Source organism: Neltuma alba, unplaced genomic scaffold, assembly GCF_004799145.2.
Source record: "Neltuma alba isolate B1F8T4 unplaced genomic scaffold, ASM479914v2 tig00011274_pilon, whole genome shotgun sequence".
NCBI lineage: Eukaryota > Viridiplantae > Streptophyta > Magnoliopsida > Fabales > Fabaceae > Neltuma > Neltuma alba.
Genome location: NW_021635984.1, coordinates 459,794 through 482,526, shown reverse-complemented (window position 1 = coordinate 482,526; position 22,733 = coordinate 459,794). Strand labels below are relative to the sequence as shown.

Genomic DNA, 22,733 nt, shown 5'->3' with positions numbered 1-22,733 from the left:
CCGATCTTTGACTTGGTTGGCTCTACTCCATCCACTGTCATCACCTGCTCTGTATCGCCACTGCCAATTGCTCCTATAGCTACTCACGTCTTCACTCAGGTAAGCTTCAGAGTTCTTAGTCATTAAAAGCCATTTGGTTACCCATAATATTGAGTATGAGAGTGTATATGGTTATGCGAATCCTTTGTCTTTAGGTGGATATTTTTCATATAGTCCTAGTCTCCAATAGTATACGATGTCATTATTTTTTTTTCGTGTCGGCTTTGTCTTCTCCCCAAATTATTGACTTTTAAAAAAGCAATCCAAGTCATCAATAACTAAAGGTGTTGATAAATAAGAAACAATGGTCAGTGTCACGTAACAACCACTATTTCTAATTTTAAATGAAAACTAAAATGGTATATCTTGAAGAACGACCAAAACTTTTGTGGCATCAGATGCAACAAAAAATCTAGCATTTTATATCTTAATTCTCTTTTTCCCTACGTACTTTATTTCTTCGCCATATTTTCCTCTTGTCAGATCCCCCACTTCGTTTATCTGATTAGTATTATTACTATTTTTGATTCATTTATTATGTATAAGGTTATTCTTTATTGGTTTATATGAGTTGAAGTTACTAAGAAACATTAGAATGATGTTATCAACCACTACATTTGATGATATGCATGTCCTTATATACCTATGTTAATTCAATTTCATTTTTAAATCTAATTAAGTACGTGTGTTTTATAATTTATATAATATGCTAAACACTATAATATACTTCTTTGATCGGTATTTTATTTTGATCAATGATTATCTATAATATATTTGTTATGTCTCAAGTGGTCTTTATTAATTAGATACATGTCAACATGATTTGTTAGATGGAATCAGGATTTCAAAATAATTTAGTCTTGTGTTGATGGTTAGATTTACGCCAAGCACCACTCATATGTGTTTTTGTCTACCTTGTTATCTAAAAGAGGTGTCGCAAAAGAAAAATAAGTTATAATATGAGCTTAGAAAAGGAAAGAATGCATGAAGAAATAATGAGTCAATTAAGTACAAATGAAAAAAGTCACAATATCATTTATATGACTCTGCCTTACTAGAAAGAGAGGGGGTTAAAACCTACAAGATTGGCTCCTATGGAAAAACAAGTGACAAAAACTCTTTACAGACTAAGCCATAAAGCAAACAATCGAGTAGTATCTGCTGAGACAATTAATTATCATCCCCTTATCATTATTGAAGTATGCGATAAATTTATTGTACAAACCTGATGGGACAAAAATTCTTGCTGAAATCCATACAAATGACAGGTTTTATCTTCTTCTTTTTTAAGATTGTATTGGTGCCATAGATGAGACACATATATGTATGGAGGTATCTACTAAAGATACTCCTCAGTATCATAGCAGGAAAAACTTTCCAATACAAATGTCTTAGTAGCTTGCTCGTTTGATTTAAAATTCACTTACATTCTCACCGGATAGAAAGGCCTACTATCTGACTTTAGGATTATGAAAAATACAATAACACAAAAGGATAAGGTGAAAATTCCTAAAGGTAAGTACTACCTTGTAGATATTGGTTTCATGCTAACTAGTGGAAGAGTTCATTATCATTTGAAAGAATAGTCAGAAAGAAATTTACCCCAAAATTATAAAGAATTGTTTAACTTGTGACATTCATAACTACATAATACAATTGAAAGAGGTTTTTGGTGTTTTAAAAAAAAGATTTGACATTTTATTTTAGCTAATTCATCTAAGCCTACTAATGGAGTGAAAGCTCAAACACTTATCATTGGAGCACGTTGCATTCTCCATGACTACTTAATGAGTATAGATCCTAATAAGGATCTCATAAAAGAAGTAGATCGTGAACTTGCAACTCAATTTGACTGTCATATTAATAATCGTGAATGAAAGGGTGAGAATAAGGAGGCTGCTTAAGGACAATTGATTAGAGATATTATTGCAAATAAGATGTGGATAGATTATCAAAATAGGCTAATGACACGTGATGATAATGTACCCTAATTAATTTGAAATTTGTGCTTGGATAAACTTGTTGCTTCAAGTTTATTAAAAGTTTCATATTTGATGTTTTAAAGTTTGCTACCTAACAACTCTGGAGTTGGAATTCCATATATTGTATTTGAATTTTAAGACTTGTTGCTTTTAAGTTTGCCTATATTATAATAATTTTGAAGTTAGACATATATATCATATTTGAAATTTCAAACTTGTTGCTTTTAAGTTTTATATTATGCTGACTTTTGTTTCCCATATTGTTTTGTTGCTTTCGTAATAGAATGTTGCCAAAATCAAATAACAATAAGTAAGTTTGAATTGGATAAGAACTATGGATGATTATCTTGTCGATGCTTTCATGAAACAATATAATTGTGACAATAAAGTAAATGGCACATTCACAACCACTATATGTGAGAAATTTATGAAAGAGATGAGTACTTTGCTTAATATTAAAATAGATAAAGAGAAAATTAAAAATAGGAAGAAAACATTTTTTAAAAAAATTTCTATGAAATTTATGATATTTTTAAATATGAATTAAATGGATTCACTTAGAAGCCATCAACCCAATTACAGAAGGCAGAAGTTTGGGATCAATTTATTGAGGTTAGTTTACCTTTACATTTATTTTGGAGAATTCTAATTAATCTAAATATAGAATTTATTCATTAATATTAACTTTTTTTTTTGAATTTTGCCCTTTATAGTCAAAGCCTGGGGTTGCAAATTGAAAAAATATTTCTTTCCCCAACTATAACAAGATTGTGATCTTGTATGGCAATGATACAGCATCAGGGGAAGGAACTCATACTACTGCAGGACTTTATTGATATCATGTTGCTTCGTATTATAATGTTAACATAAAGCATTTTGAAGCATTTGATAATAATATCAATCAAGATACCTTAATTTTCAGGCAAGCAAGTATGAGATATGTTTAAAGAATAGAGTGTTGCAACTATCTATATTGCCAAGATCTATAAAGCTCCCATGGGTAATGATAGGCTATTAAGGACATTTGCTGGATATCCTCTTGTTGGACTGAAGGATTTGATTAGAGAAACTATGAATGACTTAGGAAATTGACTTAGCAAATATTTAGTTTGACAATCATTTAGGGACTTTTAATATTTAGTGATTTTGATGTCATAATAGTTTGCTAACGCTTTGGTGATTTTTGATGCTTTTAATGTTAATTATGCAGTTCATTATTTTTTAGTTTAGCAAAACACATGATATTTATATATATTTAAACTAAAAAAATTCAATATTTTACAATTTCTTTATGATGGTAAGGCTCTAATAAATTCAAAATCATCTAATTAGACAATATGGGTGAAGATATTTTTATATTAGTAAATTTAAAAATATTTTTATGATACATATATTTGATAATGATAATATAATTTTTTTATGATATATTTTTTTTTAGATATGTAAATATTTTATACATGTGAGGTAACATTTTTTTATATTCGTAAATTAAAAAATAATAATTGATATAAATATCATAATAAAATAATAAAAAATATAAATAAAAAAAGACATATTTGTCAATTTATAATTAGTTCTCCTTTTCTTTCATTTTGAATCAAACAAAAAAATCTTTCCTTTCTTTCCTTTCCCTCCAACCAAACAACACTGATAACCTCTCCTCACTTCTACTCTTGACTACTCCCATCCCCTCCATTTTATTGAACCAAACAAAGCCTTAGGGTCTATTTGGTATAAGGGAAATGGAGGGGTAAAAAAATTTTAATGTGCTCATTTTAAAAAATTAAAAAAATGGGGTTGGAAATTTTTAATTAACTTTTATTCCTCATTTATCTTATATCTTCTTTTTATTAAAATTTTAAAATCCCACTGTTTAATTTTTTTAAATCAAACTCATTAAATCTTTTCTTTAATCCTATCATAATTAATTTTAATTTAATTAATACTGTTTTTTAAATTTTTATTTGTAAAATAAAATACACCTTAATTAAATTAACTTAGGGTTTGTTTGGTTGGAGGGGAAGGGAGGGGAGATGAACCCCTCCCCTCATTTAGTTAAAAATTTGGGAAAAAGACAGAAAAATGCACCTTTAACTTCAAAAGCCAAAAACGTCCGCCCAATTCCACAAATCCCATTTTGGTACCATGAGACCAAATTGGGATTATTATGTGAAAGGAAAAGACCACATTACCCTTCATTTTAAATATTATTTTTAAAATATCACAGCCCCTACTGGCCGGCCGGTCACCGGACCTCCGGCGGCGGCGGCGGTCACCGGAGCTCCGGCGACCAGCCGACAATTGGTCACTGGAGCTCCGTCGGTCGGATTTTTTTTTTTGAAAATTTTTACAACTTCAATATAACAGTTAACAACTTTTGTAATGCTATTAACAACTTCAGTATAGCAATTAACAACAGCTTTTCTGGGAAATTCAACAAACTCCGGCGACCGGAAACAATTATTTTGAAAACTTTTACAACTTCAATATAACCGTTAACAACTTTTGTAATGTCATTCACAACTTCAATATAGCAATTAACAACAGGTTTTCTGGGAAATTCAATAAACTCCGGCGACTGGAAACAATTTTTTTGAAAATTTTTACAACTTCAATATAACCGTTAACAACTTTTGTACTGCTATTAACAACTTCAGTATAGCAATTAACAACAGCTTTTCTGGGAAATTCAACAAACTCCGGCGACCGAAAACAATTTTTTTGAAAATTTTTACAACTTCAGTATAACGGTTAACAACTTTTGTAACCCTATTAACAATTTCAGTATAGCGGTTAACAACAGGTTTTTGAGTTATATAATTTTTCAAAAAAATCTGTTGTTAACCACTATACTGAAGTTGTTAATAGGGTTACAAAAGTTGTTAACCGCTATATTGAAGTTGTAAAAATTTTCAAAAAAATTATTTTCGGTCGCCAGAGTTTGTTGAATTTCCCAGAAAACTTGTTGCTAATTGCTATATTGAAGTTGTTAATAGCATTATAAAAGTTGTTAACCGTTATATTAAAGTTGTAAAAATTTTCAACTTCAGTATAATGTTAACAATTATGTTTTTTTGAAAATTTTTACAATTCCAATATAACGGTTAACAACTTTGATATAGCAGTTAACAATAAGTTTTTAAATTCAAAAAGTGACATTTTTATAACTTCAGTAATACTTTTAACAAACTCAAAAACCTGTTGTTAACCGCTATACTGAAGTTGTTAATAGGCTTACAAAAGTTGTTAACCGCTATATTGAAGTTGTAAAAATTTTCAAAAAAATTATTTCCGGTCGCCGGAGTTTGTTGAATTTCCCAGAAAACTTTTTGTTAATTGCTATATTGAAGTTGTTAATAGCATTATAAAAGTTGTTAACCGTTATATTGGAGTTGTAAAAATTTTTAACTTCAGTATAACGTTAACAATTACGTTTTTTTGAAAATTTTTACAACTCCAATATAACGGTTAACAACTTTGATATAGCAGTTAACAATAAGTTTTTAAATTCAAAAAGTGACATTTTTATAACTTCAGTAATGCCTTTAACAAACTCAAAAACCTATTGTTAACCGCTATACTGAAGTTGTTAATAGGCTTACAAAAGTTGTTAACCGTTATATTAAAGTTGTAAAAATTTTCAAAAAAATTGTTTCCGGTCGCCTGAGTTTGTTGTTGTTAATTGCTATATTGAAGTTGTTAATAGCAGTACAAAAGTTGTTAACCGTATATTGAAATTGTAAAAATTTTCAAAAAAATTGTTTCCGGTCGCCGGAGTTTATTGAATTTCCCAGAAAACCTGTTGTTAATTGCTATATTGAAGTTGTGAATGGCATTACAAAAGTTGTTAACGGTTATATTGAAGTTGTAAAAATTTTCAAAATAATTGTTTCCGATCGCCGGAGTTTGTTGAATTTCCCAGAAAAGCTGTTGTTAATTGCTATACTGAAGTTGTTAATAGCATTACAAAAGTTGTTAACTGTTATATTGAAGTTGTAAAAATTTTCAAAAAAAAAAAAAATCCGACCGACGGAGCTCCGGTGACCAATTGTCGGCTGGTCGCCGGAGGTCCGGTGACCGCCGCCGCCGGAGGTCCGGTGACCGGCCGGCCAGTAGGGGCTGTGATATTTTAAAAATAATATTTAAAATGAAGGGCAATGTGGTCTTTTCCTTTCACATAATAATCCCAATTTGGTCTCATGGTACCAAAATGAGATTTGTGGAATTGGACGGACGTTTTGGGGATTATGGAGTTAAAGGTGCATTTTTCTGTCTTTTTCCCTAAAAATTTTGGAGGGGAGGGGAGCTAAAATGTCCCCTCGCTCCCTCCCTCCCTCCCCCCATTTTGGCTCCCCTTCAAATTGGGGGTTTTTAGAGAGGAGCCAAAATTTTGGACCATTATGCCTTTATAGTTTTTTAATATTCCACTTCTACCCATAAAATATATTATTATAATATTTATTTCAAATAAAAAATATATTATCCTAAGTAAAAAAATAAAAAATATATACATTATTATAATTAAAAATATATTATAAAAATTATTTAAAAATAAAAAATTATTTAAATAAAAAATTATAATATTATAAAATTAATTGTTTTTTATAAATATATTATTTATTAAATATATTTTAAAGCTGGAAAAAAAGATAGCCTAAAGAAAATAAAATTTCATTTTTCTTAGAGCATATAAAATTTGTTAATTTGATTATTTTAAATATATTATTATATTAATTAGAATAAAAAATTACTGTACCAATTTTTTAATAAACATATTAACATAATAAGACTAAATTTTTATTAAATTATATGATTTAAATTAAGATGTAAATTAATTTATATAATATATCAATAAAAAACATAAACTAATATGCAAGGGTAAAATGGTAAATTGATTATTACTATCTCTCCCCTCCCCTCCTTGAACCAAATAAGGAATCATTAAATACCCTCCCCTCCCCTCTTTTTTAATCAAATCAAATAAGATGAGGATGAAACCTCCCCTACTCTTCCCTACCCCTCCCTCTCCTCAAACCAAACAGGCCTTTAGCGTCGTCCTAGGCTCCCCTGCTAGGCCTCACTGCGTGCCTCCTGTCTCTCAACGACTTCGTTGAGCGAAGTGGAGGGAGATGGATCATTAGCTTAGTGGAGACTGGAGACAGCCCGCGCCGCATTCTTTTGGGTCCGAATCTGTATTTGCTTATTCAACACCTTTTTTTTTTATAAATAGATTGATCAACCACAAAGGTCGGATTTGATTCTTGCTTTCCGACAAGTGATTTGAGAATTTTCACTTTTGCTTTTGGGTGGATTTTATATGTATTTTTGTTTCTTTTTATACATTATGGTGTGCGGACCCTTTGCATTTTTTAGAGGGATATCTAGCCTCACATTCTTCATTATTTGTTAGGATTTAATTTGAATATATAGTTTATATTATATTTCACTATTTTCATACATATATTTTTACTATTTTTATGTTTACTTAAATCATATTTTTAAAATGGAAACTTAAAAATTATATTAAAACGTGTATTTTATTTACATTTTACTTCTTTTAAAATAAAAGGATATTGTGTTTAAATCGCATCTGAAAAAATGTAAGAAAAATATGCAAAACCAGAGCAAGTGAACTAAGTTATACATTATATAAGACGCTGTGAATGTCTAATGCAATTTTTAATGCATCTTTTTTACACATTCTCACAGTTGCGCCCTAATCAATAGGTCCCTTTAACCTTTTGTTTACCAAAATTATTGTAAAGCATTTTTTTGGGTGATAGGACGTAGGAAAGATGCATCAAAATTTACATTTATCAGTCAAAATTCATAAGTACCTATTTAAGTGTTGACCTTAAAATGAGATACTACCTCCTGTTTTTAATATAAGAGCTTGTTTAATTTTTATTTTGGTTTTAAATACAAAACTCTAATCTACTTTGTTTCTCACATTTCTCTGTTTTTTTTTTTTTATAAAAAAGATAGTCTTTGTAATAATGCTAGTCTAACCAATACACTTGATTAGTAAGAATATTTTAAGAAAGATAATACTTATTTATTAGAAATAGCTAATTTAACTAGTTTCCTCAATCTAATCAAATCAGTTAACTAACTTTCATATTAAGGACAATAGGTAGTGTTATGTTGAGTGTTAATGGTGGGAAAAATTAATTACTCATTCGGTTCTAAATATAAGACCTTTATATAGTGTATACAAGGGTCATATATTTAGGACCGAAGGAGTACTATTTTTAATGAACAAAAAACTAAGATACACTGCATTACTCCAAGCTTTAAACTATGAGGCATCACCCAGTTTTAAGATTTTAGTATCCATGATTGGATTATGATTCTGCTCCTTTTAAAGAACCCAAGAAAATGTTATTTTCATCGAATCCACTATAATTTCGACCAAAAAAAAATTGGAGATTTGTTTTTCTGATCATTGTTATCAAAATCCTCTTACTAGGAACTTAATTAATTTGCCCTAACCAATACAGCGGGGTGTTTGGATAGTATGAAAGGTATTTTTTAAAAACAAATTTTCATAAATCAAGATAATTTCTTCTACTTATTTATTTCGTATACTTTTAAAGTATTTTTAAAACTATAGTTTTGATTTCATCTGAATACCCCTTAAGCCTTTGACTGGTTTTTCTTTTGGTGCAATGGAGCCCTACTACTAGGATCTCCTAACAAGGGTTTTTTTTTTTAAATCTTTTTCATGCTCAAGGATCATTTTTGCCTTATTTTTAACTAGATATTCCTTGAATTGTTGACTACGTGTGTCCATTTACTAAGCGTGGGACTTTTCGTGCCTCCACTAGCTTTTGAACAATAAGAACTAAAAAATTAATCACTACTTACGGACAACTGGGCACTTAAAGTGCTGAGAAGTAAACTAGGGGGTAATAATGAGAAGAAAATTAAAGATAAGAAAAACAAAAAAAAAATAGTGAAAGAAAAAAGAAGAAGCATTATAGATAGGTTTAAAAAAAAATCAATTGCTGACAAGTCCAATCCAAATTACATATAAATGTGGTAGTCAAGTTTGTACTTGTGGCTAACCCTCATGATTTTCTTTTTTAAATTTCTATACTTATGATGTTATGTTACAAACTAAATATTTTATACTTTTATTTGAATGTTTATAATATTTTTATAATTTGTTAGTTTTCTACCAAATTATATATTGTTAATGTTAGGAATGCTTAATTAATTGTTTATATTTAGCTCTAGTTAAAAAAAGTGCTTTAAATATGATATTAATATGTTGCTAATACAATAAGATACTACAAACCTATAATTAATTAAGAAAGAGAGGGGGAAACAAAGATTTTGATGGGCACAAAAAGTTGACAAAATTAAAAATTTTTAAAAAAATTACAAAAATTGGAGGCGAGCTATTCAGCCCACCCCTTTGTAAGCAGGCATTCTTGGAGCTTAAAAATAATTAATTATTTAAGACTTATTTGAAATTTTTCCAAAAAGTAAAATAAATTGGGGGATTTTAAGATTTACATTTTTTTTCATACAAAGAACAAATTTCTATCCACCATTTTTTCTATATCATATAAAATAAAATTAAGGGGTTACTCGCACTTTTAATTCTTTCCAATTTTTTTCACTCCTTTCTATGAAATAACTTTATTATAAACAAAAGGTTCCAATGTGCCTAGGAAATAAGAAATAAAAGTTTACCCCAACTTTGTTATTTTCTCCCCCCGGGGGAAAACACTCCAATTTTCCTTTTTTTAAAATTTTTTTTTTTACCAAATTGGGTTGAATAATGGGCAGAGACACTGGATCAAATAAAATGTTTCCGGAGGCCCATGACAGGGTTTTTTGTTTTCCTCCCAAAAACATGTTTATTTTAGTTTTTCGGTATTGCACGAGCGCTCCTAAACGCAACAGTTAATCGCTTCAAGGATAAATTCCGAGTTTGAGATTAGGTTGCGCTCATTTTGCTGCTTACTCTCTTGTTCTCTCTACCTGCACAGCGCTCTATTGCGGCTAGGGTTTTTCTCTCTCATATACCCTCTTGATTCTGTTCTTCTCTCGCTCTTTTCTACCCGTGAATCTTTGTCTCTCCCTGTGTATTGCTTGCGATGGGGTTGATGTTGATATAGGGTCCAGTGGTCGCCTTCTCGTTGGTATAAGTCTCTGTTGAGTTGTGTGGAGGTTTTGCATCGGGGCTTTCTGAAATGGCGACCATGAACCCTTTCGATTTGTTGGGTGATGATGCCGAGGACCCGTCGCAGCTTATCGCGGCGGAACAGGAGAAGGTTGTGGCGGCTGCGCCGAAGAAAGCCGGGGCTCATGACCAGGGTAAGCAGGGAGCTCGTTCTCAGTCACAGCAACAGAGCAAGGTGGCTCAGATGCCTACTAAGCCACCTCCTCCATCTCAGGCCGGTAAGCTTCTGATTCCCTCTTTTTATTGAGTGAATGTGTTCTGATGCATAGGAGAAGTACCCACGTGTTGATTATTTGACAGGTATATGCTTTCTGTTTGATAGTGAATGTAACTAAGTGTTGCTGTATTATGAGGCGTTGGTAGGTTCCTTAATATGTTGAGCATGTGACTTCTGATTTGGTGGTTTGCTATCTTTGTTACTTGTTTATGGTTTTCTTTTCTCCTTTACGTCTGGCTTATATCCAGTGTAGATGGTGAGTGAAATCCGTGTTGCATGTACGTAAACATATGTATGTAGTTGAAGCATGTCTTAGATGTCTTCTTTTGTTTCTCTTGAATTTAGAAGCAAAAGTGATTTGAAAGTTATGTGTTTGGGTACTTTTTTGGTCTCCTGTGTTTATTACATATATGCGAATGCCCAATTTTTTTAATCTTTTTTGTTGGTTTCTGTGATGTGTGATATTTTGAAATAGTCACTTTAAGTAAAGTTAAATTACCTTGCTGGAAGGTGTCATTCATAATATCGTATAGATGCAATATTTCGCAAGAGCAGTAGTCCTTAACTCCCATTCAGTTTTCCAATAAGGCTGTATATGCCTTGTAGAATGCCTTGACCTTTCCTAGGTAGTTTGTGATGTAGTGTATATGGCTGGATGTTGCAGATCCCAAATTTACTTCAACTTGTATTCAGAACCCTTTAAATTGACGATCTTTCCTGTGATCTTGTCAATCGGTATGATCATTTGAACATTTTATTACCAATCTGTCAATTGTATGTTTATACTGTTTTGTTCTCTGTGACCCTTACTCCTGAATGCTCTTTGTATTGGTTGTGCTAGATTAATGATTCTCTTTCCAATATTGATGTTACTTTTCATCTAATAGTGAGGGAAGCAAGAAATGACACTTATCGGGGAGGCCGTGGAGGTGGACGAGGAGGTGGGCGTGGATATGGTCGTGGCTTTAACCGTGACTTTTCAAATGATGATAATTCATTCTCTGGCACTGGAGCTCCTGCTGGTCAGGGAGCTCTTGAAGAAGGAGATACTGGTAAGCCTGCAGAAAGGCGCGGACCTCGTGGTCCTTATCGTGGTGGTCGCCGAGGTGGCTTGAGCAATGGAGAAGTGGGTGAAGATGTACGCCCACGAAGAGCGTTTGAACGCCGCAGTGGGACTGGACGCGGGTGTGTGTGACTACAAGATATTGATAAATTAGCATCATTTTTTTTGCCAATATTGAGCTTATATGTTCTATTTGCAGAAATGAGATCAAACGTGATGGTTCTGGACGAGGTAACTGGGGAACATCAACTGATGAACTTGCCCAGTAAGTGTTCTCTTGATATCCTCTTTCATGCTTTTTATTGAATTATTGATACATATTTATTCGGAATATTTTATGATTCTGAAGTAATAATGTTTATTTATTTATTTTTATTTTGGTTTGGTTAGGGTGACTGAGGAAGTTGTGACTGAAGCTGACAAGAATTTGGGTGATGAGAAGCCTGCAGTTGAGGAAGAAGCAGCAGATGCCAACAAAGATAATCCTACTAATGAAGCTGAAGAGAAAGAGCCTGAGGATAAAGTGAATTTCTTCATTTATTTAAAGTCTTTAATATTTAACCTGTATCTGCTTCATCTTCATCTATAATTTTTTTTTACTTTCTCATGTTTGATAGACAAGCAGAAGATATCTGTGTTGTCACGTGTTTATTAAAAAAAAATTATTAAATTGCATGTGACCAAACCTGTAAAGTGATCTGGAAGCTATTGATGATAAACGAATACATTTCAGCTGGGTTAATCTGCTAAATGTATCTTTACTGAATTGTATGGGTTGCTTTTTATTTATTTGTCGAACTTTCTCTGTTTATTTTCAAAACTGCACTTGGGACTTAACTACGCACATTGATATCTTTTCTCATTTACTTATAAGCGAGCTCCAGTTCATTTCATTTTTTCGATTGATATGTGATGATTTTATCTCGATCATTTTTTCCAGACTGTTAGGGTGCATGCATATAGCCTGATGTCCTTCACATTTGTGTTTTCTATTATATATAATTGCAATTGTAATTCGATGCTTGTGCTTTTCTTCTCTTAAATTATTGTGCTTTAAAAGTGAATTTCCTGGGTCAGGAGATGACTCTGGAAGAATACGAGAAAGTGTTGGAAGAGAAACGTAAGGCCTTGCAGGCACTCAGGACTGAGGAGAGAAAAGTAGATGTTAAGGAGTTTGAGTCCATGCAGCAACTGTCAAGCAAGAAAGACAATGATGACATCTTCATTAAACTGGTCGGAATTTTACCTCTTGTTCTGGTTATAGTGGATTGGTTATCCATGATTTTGACACTTACCTGCTTATCAGGGATCTGATAAGGACAAGCGCAAGGAGGCTCTTGAGAGGGAAGAGAAATCCAAGAAGGTGCGACATGATTTCATTTTCCTATGATTTTATTGTTTTTGAACATGCTTCTTATTTCCTTTATATTTTTGGTTTTGTGCTCGACTATGAAATTTCCTGGCCAATATTTTATTAAAGTCATTAATATTAATGATTAATATCTTTGAGTCCAAGTTAAGAACCCATATGGGCTTTTGGCTCAACTTTAGGTGCTATTGCACTCACTTTCCTCAGATCCGAGCTTTGAAAGTCTTTTTTTTTGTTTTTTGGCCTGATTTTTTGACAGCTGTTATTTATTTGAATTTATCAAAAGTTTCTATGAAAAGTTTAGTGATACATAGTTGACAAAATGATTGAAACGCAACAGGTGTAGTTGCCTAAAAATACCCCATAAAAAATATTGGCTTTTGCCAACCGTCAAAGAAAGCTCCAGTGTTATGTTTGCAACCATCGTTCACTAAATTCTAAGCTCTTAATATTCTGTTCTCTCTTTATGCATGCCTGTTGATATCTACGATTAGGTGATTGGTGTGGAACTAGTTCTCCTTTTTCTGTGACTAACTGAATATGCACTCATGCCAGTTATTCTAACCAAATATTTCTATGTATTGTCCATTTGGATCTAATCTTTCGGTTGATGCATGTTATGATTTGTTGGTATCGTATTCTCTCAACATTTTGTTTTCACTGTTTTCTGGTTTGTTTGTTTGGTTTTCTACGCTGAGAATGCATTTGAAGAGGGTTTATGTGATATGAGGGGAATAAATTCTGCTGCTGTTTGAGTGCGCTATTGAATGTGTGAGAATTGTATGGAAAGCAGATGCTATCTCTCCTATAACTTTACCTCAAGCTATCCCATACAATTTTATGTATAAATTTACTTAATTTTATGCTTAAAATGAGCTTGTGAGATCAAATTTGGTCTAATTACCTATTTTTAAAGATACTTAAATTTGAATTGTCATCCTTCTCTTTTCTCATAGCTTTGTAACCTGTCAATCTCTTGTGTTTTTGTCCTCATTTTTTGTTTCATTTCATGTCTTTAGGCTGTCAGCATTAACGAGTTTCTGAAGCCTGCTGAAGGGGAAAGGTACTACTCAGGTGGACGTGGCAGGGGTCGTGCTCGTGGATCAAGAGGTTATGGTGGTAATGCTGCAGGCAGTGCGGCAGCTCCATCAATTGAAGATCCTGGGCAGTTTCCAACATTGGGTGGCAAGTGAGGTTATCTAGAACCTTGCTGGCATTTCCCTGTCCTTTATTCGATTTTGAGTCATCTGCTTTGAACTGAGTCAGAAATTACCATGGTAATTGGATTTCATGCGTCAGAAGGATCATTTAATTTTATCTTAGAATGTAAATTTAGGTTCATCATACGGTCCGTTGTTCACTTGTAGCCTTTCCCCCCAGTTGCTGTGTTTTGCTTCTCTCTGTTGAAATTTTGGGGGTATGTCATGGCGGATAAAACATAAATGTTGCTGAGTCTGCTTTTATTTATAAGATTGATTACTCAGTTTTGGTTTCAAAATCTGGTTCCCCATATTAGGTATAATATTCGCCAGGTAGTTCCGGGTGGATATGCCTCGACTTGAGTGCTACGCCTGAGTCAGGGAAGTTTCATGGCATTTAAGTTGTGACGAACTACTGAAGCTTCTCTGGTTCAAAGAATTTGGCATATTCACACGGGGTGATGCATTGACCTTTGGTATTATAATTGCCATGTCATTGGTTTGATGGCTGAATATTCAATTACAACATAAATTACCGTTACTGTCTCTCATCGCCCCATTTTTCTGACTAAAGCATTTTCTTTGAAAATGACTACCATTAAGGCCTCGTGGGCGTGTGATTGGTTCATGTAGGAGTTGCTTGAAATGGGAAAAGTGAGGGAAGGAATATTTATTGCGTTCTGGACATAGTGAGATGGCTTTGTTTGGAATAAAGTTTAGGGCCTCAGCCTTCCTTTTCTCATTCTCTCTCTCCTGTTTTGAAATGTTTTGGGTGCCAAATGGACCCCATGCCAATCTATGATGGCATACGAAAGTTCCGAGTTAACATGTGGGTGTCAGAGGTTAGAACATGACAGTTTGAAATGTTGAGGATGAAGGAAAAGAAGAAAACGAAGAAGCTAGCTCATAGGAATAAAGATTTGTGTTGCGGTCAAGTATAGATTCAATGCTCGCGAAATAGCCGACAAGGATGTTGATCTGTCTCGTATATCCTTGCTTTGAAAAGGGCGGAAAGGATTTTGGTAACAAGAAAGGATGGGTCTTCGTAGGAATAATTAATAATTAATTTTTGACAAAAAGGTTTTCATAAAATTTAATGAATTCAATTTTTACTTAATTTTTTTAATTATGACTTAGTGTAATTTAGTTCTTGAAATTTTAATTTGAATAACTCGGGAGTGAGTTAAAATTAGGAGAATCAAAACATTAATTTTTTTCTAAATTTTATGATGTCTCTAATGTCTACTGTTCCTGTTGACTTAATCAGTTAATCCAACCTTCTCAAAATCAAAACAAAACCGTGATCCTGTACAATCATGTATTTAAAGAGTGTAGATTTGCCTTGAAAGTTTTTATTTAGGACTCCCAAAGTTTGCCGGTGTAAATTTGTTTTGAAAATTTAAAATTATATCAATTTTGTTTTTACCATTAAAAAATTAACATTGATATTTAATATTGATTGTTAATATTTTTAACGGTAGGGATAAGATTGTTCAAGATAAATTTGCACAAAAAAAAAAAAAAAGCTTCCAGGTACGTGGCATTTCTAAGTGAAAAATTTTGATGCAAATTTACATCTTAATCCTTCAAAGAAAATAACGTCTCTAAAATGATAATACTACCTTATGTCCTAATTATAAGAGCTAGTTGACTAATTTGAAGAGATTAAGAAAAGAAGTTAAGTTAGTTATTTGCAATAAATAAGTGTTGTCTTTCCTAAAATATTCTTACTAATCAAGTGTATTGACTAGAACTACTATTGTTAAAAAGACTGTTGGAAAAAAATACATAAATATTAGAGACAAAGTGGATTGGGGTCTTATATTTAAGATTAAAATTAAAGTTAAATGAGGTCTTATATTAAGGACCAGAGCTAGTATTAATAAATACTTTGGTGCGTGTAATAAGGAATATGGAGAGTAACAAGTTAACATGCTTCTTTTGTTATTTTAAGTCATTTTTAATCATCTAATGAAAGCAAGGAGAAATACTACCTCCGGTCCTAATTATAAGAGCTAATTGACTAATTTAAGGAGATTAAGAAAATAAGTTAAGTTAGTTATTTGTAATAAATATATACGGTGTTTCCTAAAATCTCCTTACTTACTAAGTTGATTGGCTAGAACTACCATTATTAGAAGGACCACCTTAAGAAAAAAATACATAAATATGAGAGACAAAATAGATTGGGGTCCTATAATTAGAACCAAAATAAAAGTCAAATAAGATCTTATATTAAGGATCGGAGGTATTAGTTCTTAGCGGTTAATGTCTTTAAAACCATCCCAATATTTCAAAAAATATGCCCCTCAATAAATACTACGCTATACACTTACTCCACTATGCGTTTTAAATGACATGAATTTTGAAAAATGACATTAATTTCTTGTTAAAAAAAAAAAAAGACTACTAAAACGAAACACTGAAATCTTCTAAAACGTATGTTATAAAAATTGATAGAAGTTAGAGAACTTTTAATTGGGAACAGTTAAGCCTTTTTATTTTTGCTATCCTCCGGGTATTATTCACACCAAATGTGTTGCATTAATTATTTATCCTTTCTTTTCGGTTGACACATGTAATTGGGAAGCAATATTTATCAAAATTTAGGCATTGTCCAACTTAACGGGTAATGTCTCTTTGAAAATAATGTTTTTATCCACAAGGTTTGAAGTATTGATCTCTGTTTGAGGGGGAAAAAATGAATTCCCTTCACTCAACTCACTCATTATTGATCATTTCTTTATCTCTCTTATTCATATGAAACATGATACAGCTATTTGGATGAACTTGAAATAAGTGTTTTTGCATTATATTAGATAAAACCCTCTATTTTTCTCGCTGTTGGTTTGCTTATAACTTGCCCTTCGCCTTTTCCTTACAAAAGCTTCCTACCAAACATACGTTATTCTCTTATGCTTTGTCTGGATGAGGAAGGCCGCAAAGGAGAATTTTGATGGGGGGAGAGAACGAGGGAAGAATATATGCTTGCTTCACAATCACAATGCCCTTATTGGCGATTAAATGGGGGAAGTTGAAGGCATAAAATGGGAAAATGGCGCGGGTCCAATGATTATGAAATGAGATACGGTCCATCGGCAATAATAATATTATCTATATAAAAACATGATTCAACCCATATATTCACTGCCATTTTTTTTTGGCAAGTATGCAACACCATTTTCATATTTCAGGCCAACAAAAAAACCATTTTTATATCAACATGAGGTTCTTTACGGATAATTCCTGATTAACCATTGCAAGATGACTGACCTGAGGTTATGTCTTAACTATTTGACAGCCAATTGCACCAGGTATCAGGGGTCATAACTAATACATCCTCCAGAAAATTGACAAGATCCCTACCTTTGAGCAGATGAGAAGACAGTGGAAACAGCAGAACGAGTTTGTCGCTTCAGCTTACTAATTTTTTTTATTTGATCAAAAATTCCCTCTTTTTTTTTTTTTTTGGGGGGGGGGGGTGGATTTAGAGGAGCAGACACTATAGCCTAAAATTATCGAACTCAGAACCTCCCAACCTTCATGCCACTACACCATAAGACATTGACAAAATGACAGGGTTGATAAAATACAAGGACTTTGGTTTACTGTTCTCTAAAAACGAGGGATTCCCTGTGAGACTGAGAGATCAACATATTTTGAACCAGTCCAACATGATAAAAGATAAAGCGTTTATGGTCTTAACTAGCAATTCAAAGGACGAGAATACTTTATCATCACAGTATATTATCATCCCTGAGTAATATATTTTGCACAAACCATAACATCAGAAAGTATTTACTAAAGAATGGGATCATCTAGGTCGGTTCCCAAACCATGAGGAATTCTATGACATTGATCCACTATTTAGTGAAATAACAAACAAATCTTACATTACATGCATCAGAGAGTAAGAGGAGCAGACCAAATGAAATGGGACTAAATAATAGCATTTGAGGCTAAGAACAGCACCCACTCTTCTGGGCAACGGGCTGTCCTCTGATCTGCACTGTCGGAGGCCTTGCATTGTTACTGGCTGGTTGGCTGGCCATTCTGCACAGAAAGATTAAGTTACCATCAATTAGCTCCCTTGGAAAATATTGGTAATTGTATATAAAAAATTGAAGGAACAAATCCACATTGGATATGTTTGGATTGAGGAGAAAGTCCCAAAATGAGAAGATAATGGCATGTTCCATAACATTCCCATTAGGTTGGATCTCAATCCATTTTTTCATGAACTGTTGCACCCCATCTTCCAAAGATCTAATAACCAAAGGGTAAAGCATAAACCCTGATGTTTAGAAAAGGATTGCTGTTCTATTCACCATCAATATCTTCATACCAACCATTACAATCTGCACCTAAAATACTCTTCCCTCATTTTTTCCATGCGGGCGCACACATACACTCATTGCTGTTTTTACCCACAACAATAAGCAAATTGAATTTCATGTGATCGAGTGTGTTCTTCAATCAAAATTTCATTTTCTTTTCTATGACTTAAAAAAAACATTAAAAAAAAGGAATTAGTACCTATCCTTGATTGCAGCAGCCATGGCCATGAATGCCTGTTCCACATTGGTAGCATCTTTTGCACTTGTTTCCAGAAAAGGTATGCCAATTTCATCAGCAAATGCCTACAAAAGAATAGCAAAATAAAAAGGTAACATGAGGGTGAACTGAAGCAAGAATGAGATAGCAATAACTTCCAACAGCTGTATAAATCAACATAGTTGAAATTAATTCTTTGGCTGAAATAGAGCAAATAATTAATAGATGTATGCCAATACTATACTTTAGCGGCTTCATATGAGACAGCTCTATTATCTTTAAGATCACACTTGTTTCCAACCAAGAGTTTGTTAACGTTATCACTAGCATAGCGGTCAATTTCACTGAGCCACTGCTTCACATTATTGAAGCTCTCTTGGTCTGTCACATCATAAACAATCTGTGCCAGATAGAAACCAGTCAGCTGATACATAAAGGAGAATCCATAGAGGAGAAAAATCTTGTACTCCTGAAAATTTAAGTCAAGAAAAACATCACTCACAATGATCCCATGTGCCCCACGGTAGTAGCTACTGGTGATTGTGCGAAATCGTTCTTGCCCTGCAGTGTCCCACTACATACAAAGCAGATTGAAACCAGGCAATAAACAATCTGATGAGGAAACATCTCATTTGCATGTGAAAATAATTGCGTAGATGTTAAAACGTATAGCTGCAGCCTCTTGAAAATAAATAACATCATATAAGCCAATGAGATACATACAATCTGAAGTTTAATGGTCTTCCCATCCTGCTCAACAGTTCGTATTTTCTACATGAAAAGGAAATAACGTCAGCTCTTATGGAAACATTCCAAATCAATTCAAGCTAAAGCTAGAAGTTGTACTCACAAAATCTACTCCAATGGTGCTTATGTAACTGTCAATATATGAATCATCCTGCGGTCAAATGAAAAAATTATCAACTTGACAGCACAAATTACTCCACTTAGACCCCATGTACCATCAGTATGATCAACCAAACATGCAGAGTGACAGTACTGTCCATGAACCTTCCATGACATCAAACATGGGCGGATAGAAGAATTTTAATTAAGAAAAGAAAAGCTTATAAGACATATCCCACTAACAGATAGCTTCAAAAAATGCAAAATTTACAGACATTTGACATATAAGAACCTGCATGTCTGCCTCTGCCTAATGATATTAAACAACTAGGCAACATATAATGGGGTTATTGCTGTTTCTAAAGCCTAAACCATGAGCTAGAAATCCCTTGTTTGGCCTAACAAATTGCAATGCATTATTAATATTGACCTATTGAATAGTTCTGTAACGATAAATGACTTTGCCATAGAGGAAACTTCAAAATTCCAAACGGGCTTTTCAAGGTGACCTATCACTGTTAAAGGACTAATCTAGAAAATGGAAATACGATTGACAAAAGTAAAACAAAGAGAAACATAGTTTAAACCCTCTGATTGTTAGCATACCATACGAGTGCTTGCTTGTATAGAACTTTTGAGATGTCTAAAGTCCTTTTTGCATTTTCACATGTTTGGTTATCATACTTTTTGAAGCAAAGCACATTTGGAAAGTACATTTGAAGAAGTAAAAATTTCTTACTTCCAAAAAGTGACTTCTACTTATGGCAAACAAACTTTTGTAACCAAAAGTCCTTTTAAAAACCAAACATGCTCCAACATTTTATGGGCTTAAGCCCAGGCCCATATATGTTAGTTAGACAACTACTCTAGTTCAATCAGAGACCCGAACTATATACTGATGTAAACTGATTCAGTTCAATGAATGGAAAACCTGAACCAACAAAATTGATTTACAAAAAAGGGGGGGGGGCTAATGCAAGGTAGAAAAGCTGGATTTTTTTCGGCCCACCGTCTGAGTAGCAGACAAGCTGGATTGGGGATTCAATGCAGTTGCTTGTCCATCATTTGGAAACTAAATCCTCTTTCCTTCTTTCCCAATTAAATAAAACTATCGGGACATAACAAAATAGTTAAATAATTTCATGTGTCCATTCCATGGTGGACATGCATTTAGATACAATGAAGGAAGAGAGGTGATATGGTCCAAGGACAGATTCAAGGTCCGTTCACAAATTCATTCTTTAATTTCTTAGGTTAACAAAATTGTAACACAAATAAAACAAAGAACAAAGCATGTAATGTTTATGGGTAAAGTGTTGCTGCTACAAAATATCATCCTGATACACTTAAAAGGAAGTTTCGAGACATGAAAAAACACATTTTTGTAGAAGAGAAGAAAAGCAAGGTAAGCCAGTAAAGGAGTGGGGCGAAAAGAAAAAAAATACTGTCACAGAACCACGTAGTGGTAAAAGATACTCCCTCCGTTCCTTATTATAAGAGACATTTGATGCTTATGGCATGTTCCTATATATAAGAGACACTTACAAGTTGTCTCTACTTTTTTGTGTTGATTTACTATTTTACCCATATTTATTATCTCCAACTCACACTCTCTCTCCCTCCCACTTCTCTTTCTTTTAATAATTTAATTGTTCTCTCTCATGCTCTCTCTCCTTATTAATGAGGGCATTTTTGGAAAAAAATTATACTTTTTACACATTAATTGTTCTTAACTAATTTTAACTATTTTTTTGATTAACGTACTTCGGTTATTTGTCTCTTATAATAAGGAACGGAGGGAGTACTACTTAGCATCACATAAATTAGAAATAATAAATAGCTTACAGCAAATCTCAGAAGAAGACATGACTTGCCAACACCAGAGTCTCCAATAAGAAGGAGCTTGAACAAATAATCACTGCAATGAAACCAGATGTTCATTAACTTTCTTAATTAAAATAGATGTAATTAACTACCCAAATTCAAGCTGAAGAGTAAACATGAAATGTCAATACTCACTTATTCATAGTGATTGATTATTTTTTTTAAAAAAAAAAATTATACAAGAAATCTCTCATAAAAGTAACTCAAATATCAAAAACATGCGGATGATTGTTTAACAGTATAGCAATGCTTAGATACTGGAGTATTTGCATGACTGATGCAAATCATCCGCAAAGCTTACCCATTCATATTTTCCTCAAGTCATTACCTAGTGGGGCATTACGTGTTCATTGGCAAACGGGTATAAGGAGATCAATGAATAGCAAGGCGAAATTGCGCATAGGGCCTCAAGACCTCAACATAAATTCGCATCACACGAGAAACCGTTACAGTTAACAACATTTGTAATCTAAAGATGGGTAGGCAATTACGGAAGTTTCCCCTAATTTTCAGATTTAGGAAAACTTGTCCGCAGTAAAGTCAACCATATAGCAAATACATCTTAGGGGTTCGTTCAAATAAAGTGACAACTTTGCCGAAGTTGAGAACCCAGAGATTGCAATTAGACATTACAAGAATATGTCGGTGCAGCTATTTATTGATTCCCAAGATCGAACAATAACAGAATTCAATCCAGTCAATCGGGTCTCATTTCAAAAAACGATCAAGCAATTCAGCGTGAGGATAACACATCAATTTTATCTTCAAACTAATCAAAATTCTCATCAAGGCAAGAAAATTACCAACAAAAATGATAAATTTTCTTCCAAAATAAAAGGAGGGCAAAATTGAAATAAATCTTACGATTTGAAATCGTTATTAAAATCAGCGAACGGAATTCCGATAGAACCCACGATTGTCTATTAGCAGAATTGCAACCCAATTAATCGTATCTGATTTGAGAAAGCTGATCAATCTAGGGTTACGCACAAAAATCCTCGATCATAACAGCAAACCCAGCAACCCCAACAAACTACAACCGCACTTACCCTCCACGAAAAGAACAAATACAATCGGAAACAAAAATAAATCTCCCCGAAAGTTAAAAAAAGATTCTTTGGGTCCCCAGAAGCATGGATAACGATAGGAAATTGAAGATCAAAAACATAAATGGATAGATAGACGTACTACTCAGGATTCATGTCGGTTAAGTGAATAGGATCTCCAAATGTTAGCAGAATCGCACCAGAGGAGGAGGGCAGAACCTGGAGAGAACCTCTTCGTCTGATGCTCTTATGCTTGTTATAAAAGGAGACTTGTAGAGTCTTGTGCGCCTAAATAACTTTATTGAGTTGTCAAGTTAAAATATGATAAATGCTTTTTCTA

General features: G+C 33.1%; 2 protein-coding genes across 2 annotated transcripts; one reads left to right on the top strand and one right to left on the bottom strand.

The window, feature by feature from the left end:
* Nucleotides 1-9,991: 9,991 nt before the first annotated feature.
* On the top strand, nucleotides 9,992-14,362 carry LOC114763312 (RGG repeats nuclear RNA binding protein A). Its single transcript, XM_028952936.1, has 7 exons — nucleotides 9,992-10,433; nucleotides 11,320-11,617; nucleotides 11,695-11,760; nucleotides 11,886-12,018; nucleotides 12,573-12,728; nucleotides 12,802-12,858; nucleotides 13,884-14,362. Exons 1-7 carry the CDS (start codon nucleotides 10,226-10,228, stop codon nucleotides 14,055-14,057), a joined length of 1,092 nt encoding a protein of 363 aa, XP_028808769.1. The 5' UTR covers nucleotides 9,992-10,225; the 3' UTR covers nucleotides 14,058-14,362.
* Nucleotides 14,363-17,738: 3,376 nt separating this feature from the next.
* On the bottom strand, nucleotides 17,739-22,695 carry LOC114763317 (ras-related protein RABD2a). Its single transcript, XM_028952941.1, has 8 exons — nucleotides 22,536-22,695; nucleotides 21,309-21,381; nucleotides 19,468-19,515; nucleotides 19,341-19,388; nucleotides 19,120-19,191; nucleotides 18,862-19,017; nucleotides 18,600-18,703; nucleotides 17,739-18,116 (listed from the first exon to the last, which is right to left on the bottom strand). Exons 1-8 carry the CDS (start codon nucleotides 22,547-22,549, stop codon nucleotides 18,023-18,025), a joined length of 609 nt encoding a protein of 202 aa, XP_028808774.1. The 5' UTR covers nucleotides 22,550-22,695; the 3' UTR covers nucleotides 17,739-18,022.
* Nucleotides 22,696-22,733: the final 38 nt, after the last annotated feature.

Excerpts from the sequence above, each read along its gene's own strand:
- LOC114763312 (XM_028952936.1), top strand. The coding sequence starts at position 10,226 with ATGGCGACCATGAACCCTTTCGATTTGTTGGGTGATGATGCCGAGGAC. Across the intron at positions 12,729-12,801 it reads ATGACATCTTCATTAAACTG|GGATCTGATAAGGACAAGCG; the intron begins GTCGGAATTTTA and ends CCTGCTTATCAG. Across the intron at positions 12,859-13,883 it reads GGGAAGAGAAATCCAAGAAG|GCTGTCAGCATTAACGAGTT; the intron begins GTGCGACATGAT and ends TCATGTCTTTAG.
- LOC114763317 (XM_028952941.1), bottom strand. Across the intron at positions 19,516-21,308 it reads GTCTTCTTCTGAGATTTGCT|GATGATTCATATATTGACAG; the intron begins GTAAGCTATTTA and ends ATTTGACCGCAG. Across the intron at positions 19,389-19,467 it reads GCACCATTGGAGTAGATTTT|AAAATACGAACTGTTGAGCA; the intron begins GTGAGTACAACT and ends CTTTTCATGTAG.